Here is a 12,789-nt window from a genome sequence, read left to right as displayed (position 1 = left end):
CACGAAGTGGCCTACGACCTGCAAGCCAACTTTGTGGTGAGAGTCGAAACTACTGCACCTCACAAGTTTGGCACAACACAAAAAAAAGTTAGTATTTACTGAAAATTAAAAAAATATACCTGAAAACCGCTGTAAATCGAAGGGGCTGTCGCTATCTTCTAATCTCTCAAAAGCTCCAAGCTCTGCAAACTCCCAAAAGCTCCAGAATGCTTTTCGATCGAATACGGTGACCATTGTATATATATAGACGTTTTTGATCGAGATATTTTTTGATCGAAAAAGTTTTCGATCAAAGAATATCTTGATCGAAAACGTCTTTATATGAAGGATACCATGTGCCAATCACATTGGCATCAATGGAGGAGGTCGGAGAAGATGCTCAATCAGAAGCCACTAAGGTGGTGCCAGACAAGCATCAAGCTGCTACTCTCTATGGGCTGCATGCAGAGGATCTACAAAATGAAACACAGGACATCTGTTTAAACGAAGAGCTCTATATAGATATAGGAAGTTATGCTGAGCTTTGCGAGGATGAGAGAGAGACCTCTTAAAGCCATAAATATTGTATTTGAACAATCTAGCTCTTTTTTATAATGTATATTGTATTCACGTGGCTTTTTGTCCATTTCTGTCTATATGCGTCATTGCATCATTGTATTTAATGGTCTTTGCATCCACTCCAGGTACGTATGCTCTAAGTATGTTCTCACAAGCAAGGACGACGAGCACTACACTCTGAGTGGGATGGAGACTGAAGCTGCAAATCGCGAAGCTGGTTTGCTCAATATAGATGCTGCTCGTACCACCACTAGATCTAGCTGATTGGGTGAAAGAGACACTAAGAAGCACTACTACTGCTTCTCAGTGTCTCTTTCACCTGATCAATTAGATTTAGTGGTGGAGCAAGAAACTTCTATGAGGAGACCTTCGTGGTGCAGCTTCAGTCTCCTTCGCACCCGGAGCGCAGTGCTTTTACCAACTCACAAGAATTCAACGAAATCTCTATTAAGCGAGCATTTTCTACTATCCATTTGAACCACTCTGTGTCGTTACTCTTGTACCAATCTTGCAATACCAAGTTCAAGCTGTGTGTACTACAACCAGCACTATATAGGTGAGAGAAGCGACTTTCAAGTATCCTACCTGCAGCCCTACAATTTTTGGCATTGTCCATGATTACTTGGACAACATTTTCTTTTCCAAGTTCCTCAACTACGTCGCCAATGATGTCAGCTATAAAACTACGAGACTTTATTTGACCAACGCTATCCACAGCTTTGATAAAACATTCACCACGAGGATATACAAGCATGATGTTGATCAATGGATGCCTTCGAACATTGGACCAACCATCACTAACTATGGTGTATCCAGATTGTTATGTTGCATTTAATATTACCCTTTGAATATCCTGTTGTGTGCTTGTGTAACATTTATCCAACAGTTGGTTTCTCATATGGTAATATGTTGGAGGGGTAAATCTAGCACCATACTCCTCAATGCGTTTCCAAGCTGACTTCCATGCATCACGGGTGACAATGGCCAATGATCCCCGAGTGAAATAGACGGCTTTAGCTAGTGCAAGTTGTGCTTCTTCTAAGGCAAGCGTTTTGAAGCTCATCTGTAAGCTAACCTGTCTACTTTTTGACGATCCTACGTGAAAGTCAGGAGATCCATGGTTTGGAGGTGTAGTTCCATCGATATGAGAAGTTGGTTACCTGCTTTAAGTGCTTCCATCACTACAAGAGGTTGTGTGCTCTTGTGACGCTGTTAGCGACGGAAATACACTGGGTTTTTATAACCCTCGGCGTCGCTAAAACCGTCGCTAATAGTGTCGCTACGAGAGCGTCGCTATATGCGTCGCTATAGGCGTCGCTTATATGCGTCGCTATATAGAGACACTCATAGCGACGGTCATAGCGACGGTTATAGCGATGTTTACACAGAAGTCTATAGCGACGCTCGTAGCGACGCTATAGAGCCATAAATAGCGACGGTTATAGCGACGCCCGAGAGAATTTTTTTTTGGTGATAGGGCATTGAATGTCCTGCCACCCATCAAGCATATTGTACTTGATTCACTTTTTAAAAAAAGTGCAAGAGTAGATAATAGACCCAAAATAGTCACCCACAAGACGCATTGTTTGCAAAATTGACAAGCGTAAAATTGACAATTGTACACATCATAGGCAAAATGAATTGATTGGCAAATGTAATAATGACAATTGTACAACATCATAGGCATAAAGAATTGATTGGCAAAATGAACTGCGGTGACAAATGTAATAATATACATGGTTCAAAAAGACGTATAAAATCCGTCTCATGATACATAAGCTATGAGAAACCCTAAACTAATGCTATCTAGCTACGGCTAAACTGACGTCGTCTAGTCAGACGTCTCATCGCGTCCAAGCGGCGTATCTGTCGGATTCTGCAAAAAAAGACAATAAGACAGCTTTCAGTAAGTATAAACATATAACGACATTTATAAAACAATACAAAAAATAGAAAAGAGTAAACCCTAATACTAACCATGCCGCCGCGAGAACTGAGGATGTCCATCAGGGCATTTAAGCCCTTCCTACCTGCGTACTCACGCTCGTACGGTGTGGGATCACGTCATGTCATCGACCACTGTCAAAACATACAAAGATTTCATTATGTTAGAATTAAAAAACTCATAAACCCTAAACTATCGAACATAAAGAGCAATGCGAAAACACTTACAAAATCGGCCTCAAATGAACAAGAAGATGCACCTGAATGGTTAGCATGGTAGTAGGAAAATGTTTCTCAAACATGCACACAAGCTCCGCAGCATTTAGTTTGGCGAATGGTATGGAGTCTACGTTGATCTCCTTTTGTGAGATTCATTGCACCAGCTTTGCAAGTTTGTAGATTGTGTTACGGATGTCGAGAGACAAACATCCCTCAATGGCAACCGGTAAAATAAACTGTAAAGTATGTGCAGCAATGATATTAAATCCACATTTTATGCAATGATATTAAAGTCCACTATGAACGTACCTGACACATTTTATGCTTCATCTCAGGAATCTGGCATCACATTGTCAGCTAGTAGTATGTGCTCTTTAAGCAATCTACACAACATAAAAATACGATACAGTCGTGTAAAAATCTATCAGATCATTATACATTTAGAGTTTTATTAAAGTAAACTAATTGTAATAGATCACCTGAAAAGCGCTGTGACGCTAGTGTCACTCCATCCAAACTTTGCATGCATGTTGAGAAGAACCAGGAGTTCTTTCAATCTAGACATACGTGCTCCATTATACAATGGCGTATCGGCTTCACTTTTCATATCATCATAGATAAGCCTTTCTGAATCCATGATCGTCTCGATCATTTCATCAATCTCGGGCTCAAACATTGCCTCGTTGGGAATGTGCTCTGCATGATCATCCCCCAAGCTGTCAGAGGCTACATCTTGTGGCCTCACATATGCTGCTTGACTAAAGCGCCTGCGAACACGTCTATTGGGTTGCAAGATTGCTGCTTGTTGGCCAGCGTCAGAGTCCGACGAGTTATAATTGGCAACAACTCGATCTATAATAGATGGATCGAGCTCGCCAAATTCGTGAACGTGCTGCAAAGAAACACGTCTTGTCCGTCGCACAGCATGCTTGCATTGATTACAAGGACATAAGACCCTCGTTGAGAGATAGGTGTTTCGGTTGGACGGTCCCACATCCTCGTCACTACTCATAATGAGGATAAAAATCTTATAACCTGGACAACAAATTTAATATTCTATTGGCATTCTTCGTCTTATCTCTCTCTCTCTCTCTCTCTCTCTCTCTCTCTCTCTCTCTCTCCCTCTCTCTCTCTCTCTCTCTCTACCTCACATTCTCTAGTCATGTCCGATCCCCGCACACCTCGGTCTAGAGGTGCACGGAGATCAGAACCACCGGGTTATAATCTCGTCTTTATTGGTCAATACCTATATTTGTGGGTACAAGAAATCTACAGACCCACGTCTCATGATACTGCATGTAGTGGACAAAACCCCTTTGCCACTTCTCTAGCTGTAGCACTTCACAGCATCTTAACATCTTTTCACAGTAGATCTTTTCACTGTTCGTCTAACTCTAAACCCTAAACCGTAAGTAATTCTTGCGTGGAATCGATCTAACGTAAATAAGCGTAAATCTAAATAAACCTAAATCTAATTTAACGTAAGTCTACATCTAACCTAATCTTTAACGTCTTTTGGGATAGTTTCCTACGACATTAAAACTCTCTTCTTCTTGTGTGTGTGTGTGTGTGTGGGTAAACCTAAATAAACCTAAGTCTAATCTAATATAACATAAATCTAAATCTAACGTAAATTATGTTATATTAAAAACAAAGAACTAAACTAACAGGGATTATAAGAACCTTAAAACTGATTTAACACATAATTTTTCACATAACTCGGCAAGAGTTGGCATTCTCATCACTAAAGATGTGAGAGTTAACTTCCGGCGGTGACGCTGCCTCATCTCCATCCACATCTGACGACAGCAATTGGCCCTTTGGACCGTTCTTGCTCTTGTTACTAACTTTGAAGTTGCTGTTGAATGACTAGAGGTTGTCTAGATGGTCATTGTCGGGGATGTAGTGACTCTTGCCGCCCTGAAGATCCACCTTCTTCCCTATCTTCTGAAGACATTTCACCAGTACTTTTGGATCGACGGAGCCCACCATGAGTGAAGGCAACAATACCCTATATTCCATTGAGGGCTTTCTTCACCCGCTTCATGCAGGCATCGCAGTCTATGGAGACCTAAATCTAATCTAATATAACGTAAATCTAAATCTAGCATAAATAAACGTAAATCTAACTTAAAATAAACCTAAATCTAATCTAATTTAACTTAAATAAACCTAAATCTAATTTAACATAAGTCTACATCTAACCTAATCTTTAACGTCTTTTAGGATAGTTTCCTACGACGTTATAACTCTCTTCTTCTTGTGTGTGTGCGCGTGTGTGGATGTGTGTGCCAATAAAAAGAGATAAATGGTATAACCTTTCTATCACCCATGCCAAGTATGATAGATTGGTTATGCCATTTCCCTCTTGAATAGTAGGTCTTGAGTTCAACTCCTCGTCGGCTAGATCTTTAGGTCTTTTAATTTTAATTAGTTTCCTACGACGTTAAATTAGTTTCTCTCTCTTTCTCTCTCAATGTGTGTGCGTTTTTTTGTTTATGCATGTTTTCTCTCTCTTTTCCTCTTTCAATGTGTGCGTTTTTTGTTTATGCATGTTCTCTCTCTCTTTTCCTCTCTCAATGTGTGCGTTTTTTGTTTATGCATGCTCTCTCTCTCTTTTCCTCTCTCAATGTGTGTGTGCATTCTTTGTTTATGTATGTGTGTGTGCCTTTTTGTTTGTGTTTGTACTCTTTCTCTCTCTCTCTCTCTCTCTCTCTCTCTCTCTCTCTCTCTCAAAAACACTATGTGTGTGTGTGTGTGAGAGAGAGAGAGAGAGAGAGAGGGAGAGAGAAAGAGGGGAAGGGAACATGAGAGTGAGGAGAGGGAAGGAGCATACCTGGCTCTCCTTCCTCTCCTCGTGTGTGTGTGTGTGTGTGTGTGTGTGTGTGTGTGGGGAGAAGAAAGAGAGAGAGAGAGAGAGAGAGAGAGAGAGAGAGAGGGAGAGCGTTACCTGCTCCTTGCTTGAGGGCACCGAAAAACTCAGATCTGAGATCTGAGTTTTTGGGCGCTCTCTGTTATTTTTTTAGCCCAACCGGCTTGGCTATGAGCGTCGCAAATTTACAAGTAAATTTGCGACGCTCATATATGAATAACCTCTTGTAGTGCATTGGTGGGCGTTACACCCAATGATCCCTCGTCCTGGTTTGATCTTATCGATACCGGGGTGTGATGGTCGAAAGTAGAGAGTTTTGATCTTTTTCTCGTGGAAATTATCTTACCAATTAAAGCTTTTAAGCGCATAGCTGCTTCTTCTGCACCTAAGTCCTTGCACTTTCCTCCTTGGATTCTGGTATTGCCACCTAGCAAATGATCCCTTATTCTTGGTGCTCCTCCAGATTTCTCTTCGCCACAAAAGTTACATTTCCAATCTTGATACTTATTTAAATTTGTGGCAAAATTCCACTCGGGTCCTGGACTTTTTCCACCTGCCTTTCGTTGGCCCTGCGAAGTGGTGCCCTACGAAGTAGGACCTAGCATCGAGGTAGGAGGTCTCCTCAAGGAAGCCAGGCTTGAGACACCAGCATCACCGCTCACATTCCCGGTGGAAGACATACTTATTGGATGCCTGCAATACCAATAAACATAGCTCAGTATGCTATCTCTTCTTTCAAGTATTATTCAAACCAAACATTAGTGTTATAATCAATATCACACACAAGCGTAGTAGTGAAGCCTGAAGGGAATAAACCTCAATCTACTCAAACATGAGCAAGCAAATACAAGGGTGAATCAAATATGTGATTAGTCCATCCCAAAAGTAGAGATATCGACCCAAAGATTCACCTTCCTACCTCCTTTCATGAATCAGTCCAGTCCAAAAAAGAACTAATGACCCATGATTGGAGCTCTAATCGGAATAGCAAGCAAATACAACGGTGAATCAAACATGTGATCAGTCCATCCCAAAAGTAAAGATATCGACCCAAAGATTCACCTTTCTATCTCTTTTCAAGAATCAGTTCAGTCCAAAAAAGAACTAATGACCCATGATAGAAGTTCTAATTAATATAGCAATCAATTTAGCAAATATAACGGTGAACCAAACATGAGATCAGTCCATCCCAAATGTAGAGATACCGACCCAAAGATTCACCTTTCTACCTCCTTTCAAGAATCAGTTCAGTCCAAAAAATAACTAATGATCCATGATTAGAGTTACATTAAGTTTTAATTTTTTTAAAAGACTATTCATGTTTTTACCTTTAGTTTTTTTTCTAAATTTTAAAGGATGACCATATTTAGAGGAAGAGGTGATGTGATGTGATGTGATGTGATGTCTATAAAGAGTTATATAGAGGTACCAAATATAGAGGGGGTACACGACGGGCCCGGCGGGATTCTTGCTTGTCCCATCGGGCCCGCCGGGTTTCATATTAAGCCCGCCGGGCCTGCAGGGATTGTTGGTTGTCCCGCCGGTTCTACGTTTTCTACCGATTTTTATAGGTCATGACATTAGATATGTTATTAACAAAGAAACACGAACAAAGCTTGACGCTCCTGGTCTTAAAGTTATTTTTATTGGATATTCTGACACTTCCAGAGGCTACAAATTCTATGACCCTTCCTCCAAGAAAGTAATTGTGAATCGTGATGCTACTTTTAACGAACAGCTTATGGGAGGCTCATGGTCCATGGATGATTCTAATGATACTAAATCATTGCTTCAGGCTTTTCCATTTCTTTCAGATGATGAAACGCTTCCTATAGAGCAACTTTTCTCTTCACAACCATCCATTCCGAATGTTGACAATGATGATATTGATATTTTTGTTTATCTGCCTATTGAGTTTGAACATGGCTCATGTCATGTTTATGATGACGATATTGCTGATAATGCTTTTTCTACTTCTGAAGATCCGGTCACTTATGATGAAGCTATCTCTTCACCACAAAAGGATCAATGGCAAGAGGCTATGGAAACAGAGTACGATTCTCTTATCTCTAAAGGTACATGGATACTAACTGAATTACATCCTGGTCGTACAACTATAAAATGTAAGTGGGTGTATAAGACAAAAGTAAAAACAGATGGATCTTTTGACAAATTCAAGGCACCTTTAGTTGCAAAAGGTTACTCCCAAGTAACCGGTGTTGATTATCAAGAGACTTTTTCACCCATTGTTCACATTACAAGTGTTCGAGTTTTATTGGCATTTGTTGTTCAATTTGATTTAGAAGCTCATCAAATGGATGTGCGAACTGCTTTTCTTAATGGTGACTTGGAAGAGGAAATTTATATGGAACAACTAGAAGGGTTTGTTATTCCAGGTAAAGAAGACCTTGTTGCTCAACTCCATAAGGCTCTATATGGTCTCAAACAAGCTTCGCGAGCATGGTATACAAAATTTGATCTTTTTCTCACCTCTAAAGGATTCATCTCTTGCTCTTCAGACCCCAACTTATACATAAAACGCTAAGGTAGCAGTTTTGTGATTCTTGCTCTTTATGTGGATGATACCATCCTTGTTTTCAATGATTTGGGATTTCTTCAGCAAGTGAAAAAGTTATTGTCTTCTACATTTGATATGGTGGATCTTGGAGAGATTCACTCGTGTCTTGGCATTCAAGTCCAACGGAACCGTACAAAAGGTATTTTATTCCTTCGACAGTCAAAGTTTATTGCAGATACTATTCAAAAATTTGGTATGGAATCTGCACATTTAGCCAATACACCTTGTCTTGCGAGCTCTACGAAGAACACTTCTGACAATGGCGGTCAACTTGTCACAAATCAACCTTATGCTAACTTGATTGGATGTCTTCAGTTTGTTGGCATGAACACTCGTCCTGATATTCTGTTTGCTGCTAATTATCTTGGACAACATCTTGCATGTTCTTCTCTTAAGCATTGGTCTGCTGCAAAGCGTGTATTGAAATACTTGAAAGGCACTACATATTTTGGTTTAGTCTATCGACGACAACTCACATCGGATTCTATGAAATCTCTTTCTCTTTTGGGTTACATAGATGCAAACTGGGCAAGCTCACATTTATCTATGCGATCAACTAGTGAAAATTGCTTCTTTATAAATTGTTGTCTTGTTTCTTGGACTAGCAAGAAACAACGTTGTGTTGCAGTTTCTACGACTGAGTCAGAATATGTTGCGGCATCACTTGCAACTCGTGAGTTGATTTGGCTTTGACAAATTCTGGTTGATATTGGTCACTCTCCTCTTTCTAGCACACCCTTACGGTGTGACAACCAAAGTGCTATTAGTCTTGCAAAAGACTATGTTCAACATAATAAGTCAAAGCACATTGCTGTCCATTATCATTATGTCAGGTATGAAGTACGCAAAGGAACCATTATGGTTGAACACTATCCAAGTCACCAGATGATTGCAGACATTTTGACCAAAGACCTCAACGAGTCACGTTTCATCCTCTTGCGCTCGGAGCTTGGAGTTGCTTCGGCCTCACTCTTTCTAGATTAGCTTCTTTGCTATTGTAATAGCTTTGTACATATGACATTGTAATCTTTTAGGTACCATGCACTATGCACACTCCACATTTGCACATTGTGATCTCCGAGTCACTTGAATATTTGTACATAGATGCACAATTCACTTTCACATCATCATCGCTGGTTCATATTTTCACATTGTATAGGGGCTTGGGTTTTTCCCTTGAACTCCCCAAGGGTTTTTCATCCAAAGCTAGAGACCTTTGTTTGAGTGGGGGTGTTGGAGCTATATATGGCTCACTCTACTCAATTTGGTCTCACCTATATATTTATATCTTGTCCTCAATATGAATCAGTCTTTGGGAGCGTATATGGTGTGTCTCTTGTCTCGTCTCTCTCTCTCTCTCTCTCTCTCTCTCTCTCTCTCTCTCTCTCTCTTTCTCTCTACATCTCAACACATAATAGCAATGTGACTCACTTTGAATCTATGTTCTACATGTTATCTATATCCCATCAATCCACCAACAAAAACTTTCGGTTTGTAGTTTGAGAGATATCTTGAGGAAGAACTATTTTTGCCACTAATGAAGTGGAGACCATCTCGAACCCTCTCACACCTACTACTTTGGTGGACGAGGAGGAGATCTAGAAGAGAGATCTCTATGAATTGAGTTCCACCACCAATCTTAGTGAGGAGGATGATTGTCATGATGATGATGATGAGATGGAAGATGGTGAATTCAAAGATAATGAAGCCAACACATCTATAAATAATGATTTAGCTTGTATCTTTGTTCACCTAGGAGCCATGGGTTTAGATCTAGATGATGCCACTCGTAGAGATTTCTTTATAATTCATTCTCTGAGATGTTTTTGCTATGTCACCTCTCTCTCTCTCTCTACTATGTATAAACTGTGTATATCGTGTGCGTTCAAGGACTATTTATAAAACTTTTTATCTGTGAAATTTTGACAAATAAAATACATGCTTTTTCTATTCAATGATACCCTTATACATGCTTTTTCCATTCTATGATACCCTTCTGTATGTAAAAATGTAAGAAAAAATAGAATTTAATAACCCTTTCTGCTGCACTCATGTGATAGTCACATAATTATTAAGTGCCCCCCCCCCCCCGCCCGAGGCATGAGGCAACTTGGTATTTGAAGAATCTTGTCCATGTTGGTGCTCCACACATGTCAAGGTATGGTTTGTCCTGTACTTGATTTGGTTTGCCATTCATATCGTATGCCCCTACTTTGCCTCTCTCTCTCTCTCTCTCTCTCTCTCTCTCTCTCTCTGTTGGGTTGCATGAGGAAGTGCGATGTGTGTAGGAGCCCAAGTTTCCCACATTTTCAAAAGATTTAGCGGAGCTGATAGTCCAATCAAATGGCAAGCTCACGAGAAGCTATGCGTTGTTTTCACCTTGAACCTTGCAAGAGCAGCTGACCAATTCTCTCAACATGGGTGAGAGAATTTGCAATGACATTGCTAGTCAGGGCTTTTTTGTGGGGAAGTACTCAGGAGGGGTGGTGTTTTCTCAAGAGAAGATTGGGAATAAGCGGTTAAGAAACAAAATCCTCTTGCAAATTATTTTATTTTTACAGCCAGCCGCGTCTAAACTTTAAAGTGCAAAGTCTGCGAGGGTTTTAAGAGAAGATTGGGAATAAGCGGTTAAGAAACAAAATCCTCTTGCAAATTATTTTATTTTTACAGCCAGCCGCGTCTAAACTTTAAAGTGCAAAGTCTGCGAGGGTTTTAAGTGCACGTTACATTAAAATGCGAGGCTTGGGGATAGCGAAAGTGGGGGTGGCTTTATTATTGGTCATGCCACCCTTTTCAAGCATGTTGACAGAGGAGGGGGTAACTCCGGGAGGGAGCTGCCAGTCAAAGCGATGAACGAGATTGGCGAGGGTGACCTCCACGACGGAAAGAGCTAGCGGAAGGCCTACGCAAATTCTCCGTCCTGACCCAAAGGGAAGCAACTCGTAGTGTTGCCCTCTCAGGTCCACCTCCTGCTCTCCTTCGAATCTCTCTGGCCTGAACTCTTCTGCCTTGGCCCACACCTTCTCATCCCTTCCGATGGCCCACACATTCACAAACACCACAGTACCTGCTGGTATGGTGTACCCCTTTATTTTGCACTCTGCTGTCGAGATTCTCGGCACCAGCATGGGTACCTGTGGGTGCAGGCGGGCCGTCTCTTTCACCACGCATTTCAAGTAGCTCAGCTTGGGGATGTCTGCATCGCTGATCATCTTCTCGCCGCCACTGCCGAACGCCTCATCCATCTCGCGGCGCAGCCTTTCAAGACAGTGTGGGTTTATTAGGAGCTCAGCCATGGCCCACTCCAGGGTAAGCGTTGTTGTGTGAACGCCAGCTGCGATCAAGTCCTAGCGAAGCAGCATCATTATATGTTAGAATCATTCAAAAAAGAGCTGGAATCAATTAGCGAGAGGACAGACAGGCAGATAAGGAGCGGTGTTAAGGATGCAATTCATATTACCAGCAGGACGGAGTTAATCTCAGTGGAGGTGAGGGTGTCCGGAATGGAGTCCTTCATAGCGCCATTGGCATCATTCTCTTCTTTGGAGAGGAGAGACTGCAGAAGATCATCATAGGAGGAGCTGCTCTGCTTGCGGCGATTTAGCAACTCGGTGAAGATACTGTGGACACGGTTGTGCAGGCATCGCATGCGGCGCTTTCGTGCAAAATCGAGGAAGGAGAGAGCGGGAACGAGGTCTCTCAAAGTGGGGATGCTCGCCTCATGCTCCACCTCCTTCATCAGCTCGTGCAGGTTCTCGACGCCCACATGCACAGTGCCCTCCGACTGCAGCAACCGCATGATGACGTGGCTAGTCATCTCGCCCACGCAGTGCCCAATGTCCACCACCCGCGACGTAGCGCTTGCTGATTTCTCCTGCAACCTCTGTACCAGCCTGGCCACCTCCTGCTGCCGGACATACTCGAGCTCCTGTAGGCGTTTGGCTGTAAACAGGCCCACGGTGCAGATCTTCCTCAGCTTCCGCCACTGTGGGCACTGCGAACTAAAGACGATGTCGCTGTTCTGCCCATACAGCAGAAGCTCGTTGAACTGGAAAGGGGGTCGATTAGCAAAGATCTTGTCGTGTGTGTGAAGCACCTCTTTGGCCAGCTCCGGGCTGGAGATGGCCACGGCTAATTGCTGGCCCAAGCGCAGCCCTACAATAGGCCCGTATTTCTGGGCGATGCCCCGCAAAGCTTGGTGAGGCAGGTTTGTGAGCAAGTGCAGGTGACCGATCACAGGCAAGGCAAATGGGCCTGGCGGGAACGAGTTCTTGTTCCCAGATCGTCGCTTATTCATAGTCATAAGTAGCAGTGCTACTATAGATAAGAAACCACAAATGAGTAGAATCCATGGCGGCGACTCCTCTCCCTGCACTTGCACCTGGAATACCCTCATCATTCCCCCTGCCATTAAAATATAATACCCGTTTGCTTGTCTCAGTGGAAACACACAAGGCTCATGAGATATATATATATATATATATATATATATATATATAGATAGCCTAGATAGATAAATGATAAAGCATAAGTTGCACGCAAGTTTCAACGTGAACTTTTGCGCATGGCCTCTTTTCAACATGGCCTCTTTTCAACATGAAAAGAGGGGGCATAGATG

General features: G+C 42.0%; 1 protein-coding gene across 1 annotated transcript; it reads right to left on the bottom strand.

Moving 5' to 3' along the window:
• Window positions 1-10,799: 10,799 nt before the first annotated feature.
• LOC147446992 (flavonoid 3'-monooxygenase CYP75B137-like) lies at window positions 10,800-12,582 on the bottom strand. Its single transcript, XM_086524226.1, has 2 exons — window positions 11,632-12,582; window positions 10,800-11,518 (listed from the first exon to the last, which is right to left on the bottom strand). The coding sequence occupies exons 1-2, from the start codon at window positions 12,580-12,582 to the stop codon at window positions 10,895-10,897; spliced, it is 1,575 nt and encodes a 524-aa protein (XP_086380352.1). The 3' UTR covers window positions 10,800-10,894.
• Between the last annotated feature and the right edge of the window lie 207 nt (window positions 12,583-12,789).

This window comes from Adiantum capillus-veneris, chromosome 11 (assembly GCF_014529385.1).
Source record: "Adiantum capillus-veneris isolate H3 chromosome 11, ASM1452938v2, whole genome shotgun sequence".
Taxonomy (NCBI): Eukaryota; Viridiplantae; Streptophyta; class Polypodiopsida; order Polypodiales; family Pteridaceae; genus Adiantum; species Adiantum capillus-veneris.
The sequence above is the reverse complement of the archived record's forward strand: the minus strand, read 5'-3'. Positions and strand labels throughout refer to the sequence as shown.